General features: G+C 36.6%; 1 protein-coding gene across 6 annotated transcripts in view; it reads right to left on the bottom strand.

The window, feature by feature from the left end:
* Positions 1-18,149, bottom strand: part of RALGPS2 (Ral GEF with PH domain and SH3 binding motif 2) — a 155,333-nt gene that overhangs the window by 103,320 nt on the left and 33,864 nt on the right. For all 6 annotated transcript variants that reach the window (XM_081824675.1, XM_081824673.1, XM_031029020.2 and 3 more), the window contains exons 2-4: positions 14,592-14,737; positions 9,284-9,388; positions 8,022-8,072 (exon numbers count right to left, since the gene is read on the bottom strand). In XM_081824675.1, coding sequence (XP_081680801.1) covers positions 8,022-8,072; positions 9,284-9,388; positions 14,592-14,648 — 213 coding nt within the window. In that variant the 5' untranslated portion in view covers positions 14,649-14,737. The remainder of the gene's footprint in view (positions 1-8,021; positions 8,073-9,283; positions 9,389-14,591; positions 14,738-18,149) is intronic.

Here is an 18,149-nt window from a genome sequence, read left to right as displayed (position 1 = left end):
CAAGATTCTAGTCTCTGCATACACAAAAATGTTACAGAAAGGTCTTCAACATATTGTCAAAAATATCTCATTTTTAAGTTTTTCAGAAATGTTTTAGTAAGAGTCAGAATTACCTATTATGTGCTCTTCCTCATTTCACCAGCATTCTTCCTCAATCTCTAGTGTGTCCCAGTTACACACGAGGGCCTTATCTGTCCTTTGTATATAATGTCTGCTTATTGATATAATCTAAATGACTTAATGACCTGACCTACTAAAACTTAAAATAAGGTGTGAAACTTTCTTCTTTGAACGTAATACGTGTCAGGGGCCTTCAGTCAGAGCCAGACACTTAGGAACACTTGAGAACCTCGTAAGAGGCAAAAGTTACCCAGTGTAATAAGTACAGTACAGATTTCAAGCACAGTTCACCCTTTAAGAATTCTCAAAAGCACTGGAGAATTGAGATTAGAAAGAAAATCTGATTGCAAGCAAACTCTGTCATAACACATCCTGTGTTGAGTAACAGAACACTCATTCCGAAGAGAGACCCCATTGATGTAATAAACATGGCAATGTCATCAGAAGAAATATAAGCTTTATAGAACATGAGAGAATTCATAGACAAAACCCAAAAAACCCATGAATGTAATACACCTTCAGAACACAGTCACTGCTTCCTCCATATGAAAGAACTCACACTGGAGGGAAGCCCTATAAATGTGTAAGAGGTTTCTAAAAGAAAAAAACCTTCAAGATCAAAAGAGAAATCACACCAAGAGAATCTGTATGTATAAGAAATACAGAAAAACCTTAACAAGAGCTGAGCTTCAACTAAGTACCAGAAAATTCACACTAGAAATTAATCAATGTACAGAATCCTTAATCTGCCCTCACTAAGCATTAAATAATTCATACTAGGGAAAAAACCTGAAAATGTTCTTAATTGTGGGTGGGGGAAAAAACCCAAAACCCCTGTTTCCAAAGAAAGAATGCTAAGATACAGTCAAATTCTTGGACTAGTAACAGACTTTTGCAGAAATGATTCCAAACATGATAAACGATGGGAGATGACGTGCCTGTAGGCTATACAGTCTAAAGCTTTGGAATGGCCACTTAGCAAACTCAAATACTGAACGGGTATTATTCTAGGCACTAGAGATACATCAGTGCACAAAGCAGACAACGGTTTCTGCCCCTGTAGAATTTATGTTCTAGTGAGAGGATAATACCCCCCAATCTATAAGAGCTTGCCTCGTGACCATCACTCAACCCTAGCACCTCCTTCAGACTCCTGCAGTTTTGATCAAAATTCTATTTATTACTGATTGAGAACTACCCTTAACTGCAGCTCTTACTCTGAAGTCACTAATAAAAATAATCCTACTTCCTGGCATTTCTGGAAGACCTCGAAGGTATTTTAAAGACCCAATAGTCCAAAATCCTTTACTTCAGAGATTTGGTAATTTTTTAAAAAGGCCAAGATACGAAATAGATTCCATTAATGGCACAATCTATAAATGGCAAAGCTGAAAAAACTACAAGTCTTCTGGCTCCCTGCTTTTATGTTTTGCCACTACAAATTCTCTTGGGATTCAAAGGGCTTTAAAATAAATTTTAAAATAAGTGAAATGAAGTAATTAAAAATTTTTGAGCACCCATTCAGAGCTGTGAATGTTAGACACTGATTAAAAAAGAAAAAAGAGGCAGCAAAATACATGGCAATTTGTGCCCAAAACTGGTTTAAACGAAGGAAAAAAAAAAGAGATAAGCAGCTCCATGGAAATAAGAATTGTAAGGACACATTAACAGTGGTTGAATATAAATGATAAAACTGCTAACCCTTTTCCTTCTTTGTGATCACGCTCATGACCATTTTGGCAACTGTATCACTAAGAGATGGCTGCCTACTGAAAGGAGGGAGGAAGAGTGAAAAGCCAGGTTTTGTGTGAGAGGGATCACATCCACAGAAGCGTCCCAATTTGGCCCTGCTGCTTGGGTCAGTGGGGACGTGAAGATTCTCAGGATTTCTGTAGCACCAGCTATGGGAACGTCAGGCCAAAGCGTTCAGATGGAGAGGGATCCGTCAGTACCGAGACGACAGGGTGCGCTGAGACCTGTCTCAGGCCGAACAATCGTGCACAGACTTAAGGAGTGCTCACATTTCTAGAGCTAGTGAGCTGCAGCCTTATAAAAACACGGTACTCTTAATAAATGTTGTCCAGAGTTGACAGACATGGGGAAGGAGAGAAAAGTTATTCAGGAAGTAAAATCAATTGGAGAACAGGGGAAATAGGATGGAGAGAGAAGGGAAAAGAATGGCTCCTAGGGTTCTGAACGGTAATAATAATGGACAGGTGGTGTACATCACACAGACAAGGAACCTTTAAAAGTAAAATTGGAGCAAACCTTTTTTCTATGTAGTTATATTCCTACTAAATACTTTTTTATATCACTGATGAACTTCCCTGTAACATTAAATTCTTTTCATTGGTAAGCATGATTTCCATTCTTCTGACCATAAAACAAAAAAAAAACTAAGAAATGAAGTACCAAAATCTGTTCTTTTTTCTTCTTTCAATCCGAGGTAACCTCAAAGTGTGCAACGGGGTTGGAGAAAAACCAGACGTAGCATTTGTTTGATTCAGATCTGCTCTTAAAGAAGTCACTTTATTTAGCCAGTATTCTATTGATGACTAAGGACAGTCGCTATACCATAAAAAATTTTTGTGCCACTTCCAGGATAAGGGAGATGGTTTCTACAGTGAAATAAAAGGCTTGGAATTTTTCCTTTTCCCCCTGAGCAACTCTGAGGTGCACTGTGTGACAGACATTGTAGGTAAGCGGCCTGACCCTGAGAAATGGCTGCACTTCGCAAGGTGCCCCTTTCTTCCTACAAGTTAAGAACAAGTTTAGGTAGAACCAGTTTGGTTAAATTCTACTGAACACAAAAGACTTGGGAATACAGAATTCCACAAACTGGTAGGCATTACAGGGTCTACTTAGGGAACTGAATTAATGAGAGATACATATTTTAGTAAGTTCCAGGTGACTCAGAAATTGCCTCTGTTACAGAAAATTGAGTGAGACCCGGGTGGTGTAATCACCAACCTAAATCACTAAACCACATGGCTGGATTCAGAATCTGTATTCTTCAAAGTTCAAATTTCATACAAATTTCATTTTAGAAAACTTGAATTAGCACCTGAAATAAAATTACATATGGATATATACAGGTAATAGTGAGTTTTGATTAATACTTTTCGTGAACAACTAAAGCGCTTTTAAAATTTCATAAAGTATATATACACTTTTTAAAAGTTTTACATAAAGTTATAGAGAGAGACTTGAACGTTGACATAATGGGCAAAAACATCAAGATAAATTTATTAGATTCAGGGATAACCACTCTCTTTTCATAATATCTGAGGTTAAATTTTGATTTAACAAAAGAATTCATTCTTTAGTGAAGCTAATAACTACACCATTTATGCTAATAAATAAGACTAATACACTAGATTGACATCATGGCTTAATCTTTTTTTTTTTTTTAAAGATTTTATTCATTTATTTGAGAGAGCAAGAATGAGAGAGAGAGAGAGTACATGACAGGGGGAGGGTTAGAGGGAGAAGCAGGCTCCTTGCCGATCAGGGAGCCCGATGAGGGACTCGATCCAGGGACTCCAGGATCATGACCTGAGCCGAAGGCAGTCGCTTAACCAACTGAGCCACCCAGGTGCCCCATGGCTTAATCTTTTGTCAATAGCAAGAGTTCTGACATGATAAACAATATCTGCACAAACATTTCAGAAAACTGGCGGTCTTTAATAAACTCAGATACTCATGCTCCACAACTCAGTTATTAATGCACTAGAGTGCCCATATTACCATCGGTGCTGGTCAGCAATGCTGAACATAAAAAGCAAACTAAAGACGACTAAAAACACAGGATACCATTTACATAAAAAATTTAAAACCTGCAATAGCACATATTGCTAAGGGATACATATACTTAAAGAAATATAGCTCAATGCACAGGAATGTCATAGATCAATATGGGATAGTGGAGGAGGGAAGAGGGCAAACATGGGAGAAAACGCAGTGGCTTCACAGGGGTTTTCATCTTATTAGTCTTTACGCCTTGCTGTAGGTCTTGAATACTTCATAATAAATTAGAAAACATCTTTCTGCCAGATGACAAAATTCTGTTTATACTGCCAGATTTCATGTCATCTTGATGAATATATGACACTAACACATAACAAGAATATTTTTGTGCTACATCCCATCTTCCAGCAGAGTTACTGCTTCAGTTTTTGAAAACATTCTCTCACTGAACAAATACTTACTGAACACTGTATTCATTTTCTCATTCTAACTACTGAACCCCACTACATGCCAGGCAGATAAAATAAAAGAAGCAAAATTACTGGTCTCTGCCCTCATGTAGTTTAAAACCTAGTGGAAGCAGCAATTAATCAAATAAGTACATGATTAACAACACTTTACACCTCATCACTCCTTCCGTCTTAAAAATACTTCCTTCACTTGGCTCATCAAATTCTGTACTAATAACCTGACTTTCCTCCTAAATCACTCGCTGTTGCTTTTTCATCTCTTTTGCTAGTTCCACCTAAACACTAACTAGGACCCTTCTCCTGTCTATATTCACCCACACTTGTGAAATACCTCTACAGTGACCTCTCTCAAACTACATTTGAAGCCTGGACAAATAATATAGTTACGAATTACCTAATTCGGCATTCTAAGGAACATGCAAACCCAAACATGTCCAAAGAGCCAAACTCCTGCTCTTTCCTCCACATCTATTGCTCTGGTCTTTCTCCACAAGGCAGCATTGCACATAATATTCTAAACGAATGGCAGCCCCAGGAGTTGTGAACACGATAATAATAATTTTCCATCTCAGAGAGTATCAACTACATGCTTCTGGTGTCAGGCCAAATCTCTGGCATCATCCTAGACTCCTGTTGCACACAGCGTCTAACAACTACTCACCATCTCTTCCACTCCCATCCTGACCCAAGCCACACTGTATCTCACACTTAGTTCAGTCCTTGGTACCACCCCCACCCCCCAGTTAGCAGTCAGAAGTGACTTAAGAGCTACTTAAAATCTGTCAGAAACTGCCACTCCTCTCCTTGAAACCCTCCAAGAACCTACCATCTTTTTCAGACTAATGATCTGCAAGGCTCTAGATGACATCTAGCCCTCACTCTACCTCCCTCCCTCACTATAGCTCACTGGCCTTTGCCCTAGCTGTTCTCTGCCTGGCCCCAAATACCCATGATTTGCTCTCTCACTTCCTTCAGGTCTTCACTCAGATGGCCCCTTCCCAGGGAAGGCTTCCTGAAGCCAACCCATCTAATATCGAAACTCCTGCTGCCCTCACTCTCTGTTCTCTTCTGGCTGCTTTATGGTTTTCATGACACACTACCTAGCTCATCTCACTCAAATATAAGATCCACCAGGGCAGGAATTTCAGTCTGTTCACTGCTGTACCAGTAACTAAACCAGTGTCTGGCATTTAATAAACACTCCGCAAATACTTGCTGAATCACAAAACATCAATGTAAACTTGCAACTGACAAGTCCAGTGAAGAAGCAGAGAATGCTAGGAGAACCTGCAGGAAGACAAGAAAAGCTTGCCTGAGAAAGTCAAACTTGATCTGACAACTGAAGGATGAATAGGAGTTAATTACAATGTGCACAGGCTCAGCGGTGACAGGGACTACAAGTCCAGTGTAGCTAGACGAGAAACTATGAGGAGATCTGTAGATCACATTAGGATAGTTTGTCTTTATCCTCTGAGCAACAGAAAGCCACTAAAGTGTGTTAAGAAGAGGGATCATATGAGCAGATTTAGATGTTTGAAAACATTACCATGGGTGTTGGACAGAGAGAAGTTTAGAAGGGTTGGTGGATACAGGTAGATCAGTAAGGGCACGCAGTTGAGATAAAATGGTATTTTGGATTGGTGTGTTGGGAGTAGAGAGAGAAGGGATAGATAAGATACTTAGGATATTTAGAAAAATCAATGAGATTGGTATTAAGTTAGATAAGGGAGTGGGGCCATAGGAATTTTAAGGTTTGCTTCCAAATTTCACAAAGTAGTGTTAGATGTCCCAGGAAAATAAAAAATTCCCACACTGATATGAATTCTATGTCATTATCTAGAACTTCAATGTCCAGAGCTCCTAGTCACACATGGCTATTGAGCACTTATAATGTGGCTACTTCAAATAAAGATGCGTCATAACTGTACGATACACACTGAATTTCAAAGTCTTAGTAGAGAAAAAAAGAATATAGACTACTTCAATAATTTTATACTGATTAAAAGTTGAAGTAATATTTCAGATGTTGTAGGTTAAATAAGATTTTAAAATTAATTTCATCTGCTTCATTTTTACTTCATAATGTGGCTACTAGGAAATGCAAAGTTACATTAAGTGGCTCACAGTGTATTTCCATTAGACAGCACTAATCTCATAGGAAATAGCAATATGGTCATTGTCATTTATTCAAAAGGAAAAAAATATATCAAAGGATAAGATGGCTGAATTTCAGGGCAAAGAAAGTATAATTTTTGTAAAGAATTTAGTTTGTTTTGTTCAGGGATGTGAGGAAATTAAAATTTCAGTTTTTGTCATTTTTTTAAAGATTTTATTTATTTGAGAGAGAGAGCACACGCATATGTGTGTGACAAGCAGGGGGGAGGGGCAGAGGGAGAGGGGCCTGAGGCCATTTTCTTTTTCTGCTTTATGTGCAGAATATATTATTTCTCCTATCCCTAATCTAATGGTTCTACCAAGAGAATCCTCATGGTATGGAGTAAATGTTAGGAAAAGACAGAATTGTGGAAATGAAGGGACTCAAGAGATCATTTAGGCCCACCCCTTCATTTTGTAGGTGACAAACTTGAGATATTAAGACATTAAGTAACTTAGAAAAAAAAAAAGACATTAAGTGAATTACTTGAAAGTCACAAGACTAATAATGTCTTTATCACCTAAGACACAGTATGTTTTCTCTAACTCCTTACAATAATTACAGTGTTCAGGGCCACTGCATACTTGTATATACAATAAATACACTATTATTTTGTTCCCAAAAGAACTAAAAAAATTATCTATCTTATGACACTGAATATTGGTATTATCAATAGCAATATTGCTTTTTAAAGATTTTATTTTAGAGAGTGCGTGCACTCATGTGTGCAACTGGGCAGAGGGGCAGAGGAAGAGGGAGAGGGAGGGAGAGAATCTGAAGCAGACTGCGCTGAAAGCGGAGCCCAAGGTGGGGCTCGATCTCATGACCCTGAGATCATGACCTGAGCTGAAACCAAGAGTTGGATGCTTAACCAACTGGGCCATCCAGGTGCCCCCATCACTTACTTAGTTTTGGTGTACAAAATCCTACTTATATTCTTACTTGATAAGAGTGGAAAAAGTATTAGTTTTTAGAGTCTGAAACCCAATTCCCATACTTAGCTGTGCAGCAAAGACAACTGTCATTCTGTTTTCTCATCAGTAAAATAGGTACTACCACACTTGGGTTCACACACACACAGCATAATAAATGGCTTCCAGTAGGTAGATGCATAATAAGTAAAAAATGCCTTCCATGATCCTCCCTCTTCTCTCCAAAATGTTAACACACTGTCATATTATAAAGTCATAAAGATACAAGGGAACAAACTGCTGGAGTTGTGAAACCCAGTTTCTTATTCCCAGTGTCCTTTGAAAAAGCTTCAAAGCCTTGAGTAAATCATTCAACCTAAGTCTGTTCACCCCTCAGAAGAGTGATGAAGCCTGATCAACCAAAATGACTGAAACAGTCCTACCTATGACTCAGTGATTTTTATCTATGACTGCCACATGAGTTTCTGAGGACAGTCACATCAAAAGCTTTAAACATTTAAACATTAATATGAATTTGACATTTCTAAAACTTAATTTGGGATACTGTTAATGACCACTCTGTGTATGTTTAAAAGGAAAGTTCTTAAAACTACTCACATCTGGTTGAATGGCTTTAAATACTGGAACATCCATTAGTGTTATCTGACCCTGAAATAAAAGGTAAAAAATGAGAATTTCTCCTTGGGAATTCTATGACATGACATATACTCTAAATTAAAATTATATTCCATACTAAAATATACTGAATACTCAAATTTTTACTAGAAAAAGTAACAATTTTACAATGGATTACAGAAAATGAAAATTTGCCCTTATACCATTATTAAATATGATTATTTCAAATTATCTCATGCCGATTCGTACTTTTTTATGAGATAAATGAGGTAAAGTTAGAAAATAAAACAAAAATTATTTTAAAAATTTGGACACAGTCATACATTAAATCAAAATCAAAACCAAAAATTAGATCTACTGGTTCATGGAGCAGTACTATGGTGATTATTTCCCCAAACAGTAATATAAAATCTGATGTTAATATAAAAGTTTTCTTCCCTATTTAGAGTGACGCTTATACTAGTGGCAACTCATATCTAAGGACTGCACATGGATTGGCCCCACAGCTCAGGGTGGAGGGCACTGGTCTTGTAGGGACTGCACATAGCTGTGGACCTACCCCAGTCTCACTCAAGGCTACAGCTGTAAAACAAGACCCAATAATATACCAAAGAATAATATGTTATAACTGAACCGTTTATTCCGGGAAGGCAAGAGTGGTTCAACAACAGGAAATCAAATATGCTGTTAACACGTTAAAGGAGAAAGAGAACTTAAATGAACATTTATGTCAGTTAAGAAAGAAAAGTTTTTCTAGGTATCTTTCATGATATAGCAATAATGCCCTCAAATTTCTTTTTTCTGTTTTTTAATTTACAAAAATGTAAAAATATTTCTTACATAGGTTAATAAAGCACAGCTGGTTGGCTTGGAGAGATGATATAGGTAGGAGGCAAAAGCAATTACCATAAAGGTAAGTACTCATACTTTTTTCCCCCTAATGTGGTGTTGTTTGTTTTGAGTAGAGTTGATGCACGATGTTACATTCCTCTCACGTGGTAAGTACTTACTTTTTATTCACCAAATTGAAGGTGTAAGGAAGGAAGCTGCTCTATACCGCTCCCCAGCTCTTCCTCCCCTCCCCATTTCACCCCTCTGCTTGCTTCACTGCTGTGCTGCTACTCTCTCCATCAATTCCCGCATCCAGTTGTTTTTAACCACCTCCTTCTGCTGCGCCTTGGCTCAACAGCATCAATGTGTAAGCTATGTGCAGAAACTGCAGAAAGGGGAGGTGGGAAGCTTACCGCATATTCTTCTGGTGTAACCTTAAGAACATCAAAGACCACAGCATCAAAGCTTTTCTTCAGTTCGGAACCTTTGTCACTTAATGATTCGGAACTGCTACTTTTCTGTTAAATAGAAAATGCAGCCATTTTAATACTGTCTCACAGCTGATGCCCTAGAAACTCAACTGGCATTAAACATTGAGGAAAGTGAAAACAGTGGGTCAACAAACACTGCAGAAAAACGGGGGACCAGATGCTGCTTAGCTGAAGAAGCACTAGATAAAGGGTCAGGCAAGTGAAAACCTAACCTAGCTTCTAGGTTCTTGAGTCATTTTCTTGTCTGTCAGTTTCCTCATCCTGACATTCCACCATTTCTTATAGAAATTAAAGATTTTAACAAGTTTGATGATTCTCAAATGAGGTAAAGGGAAGTTAGGGAGAAGAATACTGTTATTTATAATTTATAAACTAATGTTTTTAAAGAAAAAGACAAATGGTTTTCATAACTTAAACCATAAGAAAATATTCAGAACTTCATTAAATAATCCAATATTTGTTAAGTGATGTCCACCTGTGATAGTACAACTGATACTATTCTTCCTATTATATTACAAACTTCAGGGTTTTTTGCTTTAAGGTCACTATTTCAAGTCCGAATTTGCTGTTACTGCATGTAGAACAAAAGGTGGCTTTTGGCTCTGAAAACCTTATTTCTGTTCTATTTCTGTATCTGCACCATAAGATAAAAATGTATTCTACCTCAGTTGGCTAAAATCAGAGCATCATCACTGTAAGAACACTTAGATCATGCTCTATTAAATGGAGGCAGGAGATTAAGGTTAATGGCACAAAAAATTAACCCAAGTTTCAGTTACCAATGTATAACGTATACGTCAGCCTACCAGCTGTGATGTATCAGTTTTGAGCACTTGTCATCATGCCTCATTTTTATGTTTTCTTTCACTTTCGCAGCTAAATATCAAAATCATTTCAAAGGAAAGGATCTGTCATTAATTTGGGAAATTTCATTATTATATTTCAAGTATTTCTTCTGCCCCTTTCTCTTCTCCTTCTGGTAGTTCCATTACATGTATGCTACACTTTCGATCATTGTCCCAGTCCTTGGATACGCTATTCCATTTTTTTTTTTCTTTCTATTTTCTCTCTGCATTTCAGTTTGGGATGTTTCTATTGACATATCTTCAAGCTCATGAATTCTTTTGTCGGCTGACTATTGCCCACCCGTCTACTGGTGAGCCGATCAAAGTCATTCATTTTTGTCACAATGTTTTTGATTTCTAGTATTTTCTTTTGATTCTTGGCATTTCAATATTCCTGCTTACATCACCCATCTGTTCTTACAAGTTGTCCATTCTTTCCATTACAGCCCTTAGCATTATTAATCACGAGTCTGATTATTCCAAAATCTTTGCCATATCTGACTCTGGCTTTGTCTATTACCTGCTTTGTCTCTCCAGACTATGTATTTTTCTTACCTTTTAGCAGGCCTTGTAATTTGCTGAAAACCAGACATAATATATTGGATAATAGGAACTGAGGTAAATAGGCCTTTAGTGTAAGGATATGCTTCTAAATAAGTAAGAGTCATGCTGTGTTTACTGTTTGTTGTACTTGAGGTGTCTTGAGTCTTCAATTTCCTCTCGTGTCCTTCTTTGGGTTTCTTTAGAAACTCCTTCTTAGAATCTGTGCCTTGCTGTTCTTTCAGCTATACCCCTTCATTATTACACAGAGGCCCTGTTGATGTGGTGGTAAAGTATGCACGGAGAAAGTCCTACAGTCAGGTCTTTTAGTGGCCTGTGCCCTTGGGCTGTGACCTCAAATACTTCTCAGTACCCCACTGCCAATACCTTAGAAAGTGAGAAAGAAAGGCTGAAGGAAGCTGGAGTTGGGTATTTCTTGTCCACCAAGTAGGTTAGGCTCTGGTAAAGTAGTTTCCCTTGAGGTCAGGGGGAGAACAGATTGCACTGGGCACATTTCAAAATGGTTATTTTCCCCTCCCCCTGCTAGAAGCAGTAAGAGATTTTTCTCTGATCTTCACTGTGAGAACCTGGTAGAGCTTCTAGAGGTAAAACACAAAAGTGGGGATTGGGGGAACCTAAGATTGGGCCCCCAGGAGTCCACACATAGCCTCCAGCAATTTCTCAACTATAGCTTAAGTTTTGCTACCCATTTCTGGCTTCAGTGATTTCTGCTCGTGGTAAACTAATTCTTTACTTGTCTCTCTCTCCAGTTTTTGGGTCATCACTGTCAGTTTGCTCTGTGACATCAATTTTCTGATAGAGCTAAGAAGAGTTACTGATTAACATCATGAATAAATTTCTAAATTAGTCTTGGGATATAAAATAATATCGTTGACATAAGCTAGTCATAATTACAGAGAATAACACATGAAATAAAATACTATGTATAAAATCTGATGACGGGACTTTGGTTTCTGCTCAGATATATAAAGAGGTTGGAATTCATCACTCCTGCCTTCATAACATGAAAAAAACTGAAAAACTGAACAAACAGACATCAGTTACTGACCAAATAACTAAATACATTCTATCAAGTAAAGATATTAATTTTAAATATAACTTTCTCCAAGTTTTTAACTCATTCAAGGCAAATTAGCAAATCATAATGGCAATTTTATTACTTATCAAAACAAGTAATCACTTTCCTTTTTTCATTCTTACAAGTCATTAGGAGAGGCTTAAGGAATTATGAGCAAGATGCTTCTATCTGCTTCCCCAATACCAATAAATAAGTTGGTACTGATAAGCTACACAGTACTTAAGCATAATGTCCACTAAGGGAATAGTAGTAATTCTTTATTCGAGACTAAAAACCACTGACACTTCTGAATATCTGAAAAAAAAATTCACTGCAGCTCTTCTGATCTCAGGAGTTTCTAGTACAGGTAAAATATTAAGGCACTAAGACAGGGAAGTCAATCACCCAGATCAAGTATTTTGTCCAATTTGTAAGCTTATCAGATTTATGGAACATTTGCATTTTGATATGTTAATAGATCTGTACTTTAAGAGAAGGTGAAAAATATGTATTTTTAATTTCACTTTCTTGCCACAGTGTAGAACAATTTAAAAGACAGCCTTTTTCCACTTACCAAATACTAAATTACACTACTCTGAGGCCTGATGTTAGTTCACTCACTTTCATAGGAGAGTCAAGAGATTTTTTTACACAAGTAAAATGATCTATTTTATTTAACAAATAATTATATACTGTTTCCTGTAATACTAGACCAAATATCTCAGGATATATAGTTATAAATATCAGACACGCACACACACACACACATATATATACACACACACACACACACACATTTAACATATCCAAAAAATATGGTTATAAAAATACCAAGTAAACATAAACATAATATAAACATATATATAAACATGTAATATAATCCTTGTCTCAAGGAGAAAGATAAGTGATGTATAAATTTATGGAAAAAATTATTTTAAAAGTGGGTTTTTTTTTTAAATGATAGTTTCAAAATACAAAAGCTATCTGTTTAGGGGATCAGGAAAAGACTCTGCTGAAAGTATAGCATTTGAAATAGGTTTGAAAGACAGCCAAAATGTCTTTTTTTGTGCAGAGAGGGAGGGGCACAGTGGAGTGGGAAGAGAAATGCCATGTGGAAAAACTGATACAGACAAAACTGTAACAAAAGTAGGAGAAAACAACGGTTTATACAAACATCAGCAAGATACAGTACTCTTTCATTAGAATGAAATTTCAAGTCAATAATTAGTGGGAGTTAAATCTATTAAAAAGAAAATGTAAAGTCACTTGGACGAGAAAGTCTTGAATAAAAGGTTTAGGGCCATGGTATTTCATTAGTAGGCAATGGAGAACCACGGACAATTTGGGGATACAATAAAGCTTAAGAGCTGTATTTTAAGAATATTAAAATTGAATTACAGTCAAACGGACCAAAAACAGCAGAGAACAGAAGTACAAGATCAAACTAAAGGCCTGCTGCAATAATGTAAACAAGAAATAATGACCAAACTCTGATGGTGCTGGCAGAAATAAGGAGAAAAGGACCGGATCCTAGCGATGAGGTTTGCTGGACGGGCTCTCAGACGGCTACCGACCGACGGTCTCCCTCTCCTGGCACTCACAACCTGTGTGATTCCCTCCACTTGGGTGTGGGCAGGATTGTGACCTGTTTCTAACCAACAGAACATGGCAAAGAGAATGGGCTGTTGCTTCCATGACGACATTACAGAAGACTGTAACTTCTGTTCTGCTAGTGCACTCTCCCTGCTGAGATTAGAAAAATGACTGTGGTGCACAAAGGGGAAATCTAGAGATTAAGCTCAGATGGCGAGGGAAACAGTGCTGAGATAGACAGCGATGGGAAATGGTGATGCTACTAACAGAAGTCAGAGAAAGGGGTTGCGCTATTTTCTTTACAGGTTGCACAGCAGAATAATAATGAGTAACTTGATTTTGTTCATATTATACATAAAATGTCTGGTCCATCAGAAATGCTTAATAAAAATGTATTAAGGGAAGCTAGAGATAGAAATACAGAAATCATCAGCATAAGAAGAATCATCAAAACCACAGGCTTAGACTATTTTCATTGATAGCAAGGCCTAAGTAACTGGCTGGAGTTGAAGTTATTAACGAACTTTGAGGCCAAGGAGGTAAAAGGTCATAGACATTACTCTCATCCTCTATAGTAAGAGAAAAATAAAGAAGAAATATAGGAGCTAGATGTAAAGTTATTAAGGAAAGCAGGCAAGTACCCTGGATTTAAAGACAAAGCAAAAAAGAAAAAACATGAAGCACAAATAAGAGCACAGCACACAACTTGGAGAGATGGGCACCTAGCTTGGTCTTCACCTCCATGTTTACACTCTAAGCCACATCCCTTCCAACATTTCAGCCTAATGATTTTTGACTCTTTCAACAGGCCTGGAATCAAGGGATCTAGATGGTGTCAAAATTATGTGATTCTAAATAAAAGATTCTTTTATTCTCACTTCTACTACTGTCCTCAAGGTTCATGCAATATAAAAATACCCTAGAAAGACATTCTATGTACCCTTTAAAACTAAACTCAAGAAAAACTCTTAAGTAATCATTATTTGTCAAGTATCTTAAGTGGATAAGGATTGTTTCTAAGATGTAGAATAAACGTGTGAATAGCACAATTAAAAGCTTTTTTTAAACTAAAAGATTTGTAGCTCTTCTTCTCAAGTTCTGATTTAAATCTGTGACCAACCATAATGTTTGAAAAATTAGAATGTCAGATAAGAGACTCTACAGCTAACCTTACCTCGGAAGCAGGAGCGGCAATATTAACACTGCTTGCCTGCCCGTTCATTAGGTCCATGCTTCCCACAACATCAGTCCTGGACGCTATGTTAACAGCAATAGAAGACTGACGGCTTCACGTCCAAGGCCACAAATACATTATTAGTCCTATAAAAAATACACAGAAAATTTTACATCTATGTCTTATGGAAAGTTTAAAAAAACAATTCCATGCCTATCACCATGCCAAGAAATAAAAAACTACTGAACTGTATTTTTTATTTCAGCTAAGTGACTAAATCCAGCTGGAGGACGATCTTGTACGCTCTTTTCAAATAGTCAGAAACACCAAACGGGCTCAAAACATGTTACTACTCAAAACATGTTAGTGCTATGTTCATCAGTAAAGCGTTAAGTATAATTTTTCACTTATTGTGAGAAAAATTCAAAAACATTTTTTTAGTTTTAAGTAAATAGTGTAAAACAACATGTGGCAAAGTAATACATGGCATAACTCAAGAAATCTTGTAGAGATCTATAAAGCAACAATACTGAGTAAGTTTACCATTGCTGATAAACTGGTTTACATAGATACCACAAATAATTGAAAATAAAATATTATGGAATATGTCATACAGAGACCATAGTATGTTCATTTGTACAGGGTTAAAGTTTATTGAATATCTTCAATCATTATGTCACTGATCTTCACAACTGCCAATAAGACTAAATTGAGGAGGACATTTTTTATGCTCACATAACACAAGGAAACAGAGCCTCTGCTGGTAAATGAAGAGCCAAGAATAAAACTGAAGCCATCTGAAATTCTAGTCAAATATTATTTCCACAACATCACATTTCTTTCCACTATACTGTAAGTAAGAATATTTACTTCTGTTTTCCATCCTGCTCCACAAATAACTTGTTGTATGCGCTATATGTTGGTAACTTCACCCTTCTAGGATGGAATTTCTTCCTCTCTGTAAAATGACAGCAGCAAAGGGACTCAGGGCCCCTTTCCAACTTTTAATTTCAATAAGCCTTGTGCATAAGAGAAATGGTAAGTTATACTGGCTTTAAAAACTGAGTCTGAAATAGCAATAGTAATTCTCTTGATGCTAAGTTTCCTCTCTCTGGAGAAGCAATACAGACATTGATTTAGAAGCAGACTCTAGAACAAGACTGCCTAAGTTTGAAACCAGCAAATAGTTAACTTTTCTGGGCTCAGTGTCCTTACCTATTTTAAAGGCAAGAGTAAGTACTTACCTCACAGAATTGTGGTGAGGAGAAATGAATACATACAAAGCCCATAAAACAGTGCTGACACATGGTAAGGGTGCAATTACAATGATGCAGATTTTGTCTACTTAATTAATCCACACAAAGCTTAAATTCCATGGAGTCTTTGAATTAAAGATGACAAAAACCTTAGTACACATCTGGCAAAATACATGTTGGTGGGTGTCTCGAAAATCCTAATTGCAAATACAGTGAATGAAAACGCCAAAAATGTTTCCTGAATGTAGCAAAACATGTTGCTGGTTTTCAAATGCTTAAAAATTATTACTAATGATAGCAACCTTTAGTCACATTTTAAATTAATCTTCATTTCTTCAGATATACTCTAAGTACCTGCTAAGAGCAAAACATGGTGATATACTCTTTTTTTAACAAGAAAGATATTAGAAATAATGGGTTTTTAAAACCATTTAGAATCCATTTAGAAAATCAATGCAAAAGTGAACAGAGCACTGAAATACTTTAATTTCCTCTAATCTACAGCATTTCATTTTATAAGCTTCATTATCCTTATGACACTATTAAGGATCAACCTATATTTACATTGCTATATAAAATGAGCTTGATAATCCAAATTCCCTCTGAAGTCAACACTCAGCAATGACATGTTTTCAAATAATTTCATTTCATTCCAGTCTATGCATATTGATTGATTTAGATATGAATCCATAGGTCAAGAGTGCCCCCTAGTGTTAAGAAAATGATTTTAATTAAATTGTTAAAGGAAATGTATTCTTAATCTACTCTTCAAAAACATCAGTTTTTTTTTTTTTTACTATTATTTACTGAAAATGAGATAATACAGACCAGGAATAAGAATTACACATTTTTAGGGGCGTGTGGGTGGCTCAGTTGGTTAAGCGACCGCCTTCTGCTCAGGTCATGATCCTAGAGTCCCAGGATCAAGTCCCACATTGGGCTCCCTGCTCAGCAGGGAGTCTGCTTCTCCCTCTGACCCTCCCCCCTCTCATGCTCTCTCTCTCTCAAATAAATAAATAAATAAATAAATAAATAAAATCTTTTAAAAAGAAGAATTACACATTTTTAAACTATAAGACATTACACATTTTAAACTATAAGAATAAAGTTTTCTCTGCCTAGTTTTAATTAAAATGCCAAATATTCCATAAATATTAAGATTATATTGAAATCCATTACATGTAAAAAAAAACAAAACACAATTACAGCAAAGCATACCTTAAAGAAAATCATATTCAAAACTATTTATAAATGTACTACATGTCAATAGTATTTAATACTGCTGAAGAACAACGAAACTTCATATGATACCATAAAAACACTAAGTCCTTAGAGACAGAAATGGGTTTATTTTTTTAGTATGTATTTCAGGACCTTCCTGTGCTTTGCACACAGGAAGTTCAAATTAAACAAGACAAATACACGCTTTTCCTAGTGTTATGAATGGCACAATCATTCACAATTACCAATATCACAACAGCTCTTTTCTTAATTAAATTCATTATTTCCTACTTATTCTCTTCTCTTCTAAAACTTCTAAAGATAGTTAATCTCTTTTGGTTTTAAACCCAAAACAAGCATATTACTTCTTTCCAAGCAATTATAATCCAAAAACAAGGATATTGCTTCTTTCCAAGCAATATAATCCCCAAACAGGAAATCTGAAACGTGTAGATTTAGTTCCTTGCTTGAGGTCACTGAACTAGATTATTAAACTGCAGGTATATTCAGTCTCCTAAACACCTCACCTTCTCAGTGAGAGTCACACCAGAAACCAGTACTTTTTAATCAAATGAACAAAGGATTAAAGTGTCAACTTCTCAATCTCATTTCACAGTAGCACACAAAAATGTGTTCACAAGCCAGAGAGACTCCTGTAACCCAAGGCAGATGGAGGGAACAAAAAGGCAACATGGGATTCCCACAAATAAATCCCAAAATAAAAATTTACCAACTCTATAACAACACACTATAACTGAAGCAGGAAACGCAACAATTATTAGGATTACCTTTTGAGAACTTTAGATGAACACTTATCTGATAAAGGCTATAAAACAGGAAAGATTGAAATAAAAAACTGAAAACATAATGAGCTGTTATGAAGAATGCAAGATGGGGACGCCTGGGTGGCTCAGCTGGTTAAGCACCTGCCTTTGGCTCAGGTCATGATCCCAGGGTCCTGGGATCAAATCCCCGCATCAGGCTCCTTGCTCAGCAGAGCCTGCTTCTCCCTCTACCTGCCACTCCCCCTGCTTGTGCTCTTTCTCTCGCTCTCTCTCTGGCAAATAAATAAAATCTTAAA

Source organism: Leptonychotes weddellii, chromosome 6 (genome assembly GCF_054177405.1).
Source record: "Leptonychotes weddellii isolate Sample4059 chromosome 6, ASM5417740v2, whole genome shotgun sequence".
NCBI classification, from domain to species: domain Eukaryota; kingdom Metazoa; phylum Chordata; class Mammalia; order Carnivora; family Phocidae; genus Leptonychotes; species Leptonychotes weddellii.
The sequence above is the reverse complement of the archived record's forward strand: the minus strand, read 5'-3'. Positions and strand labels throughout refer to the sequence as shown.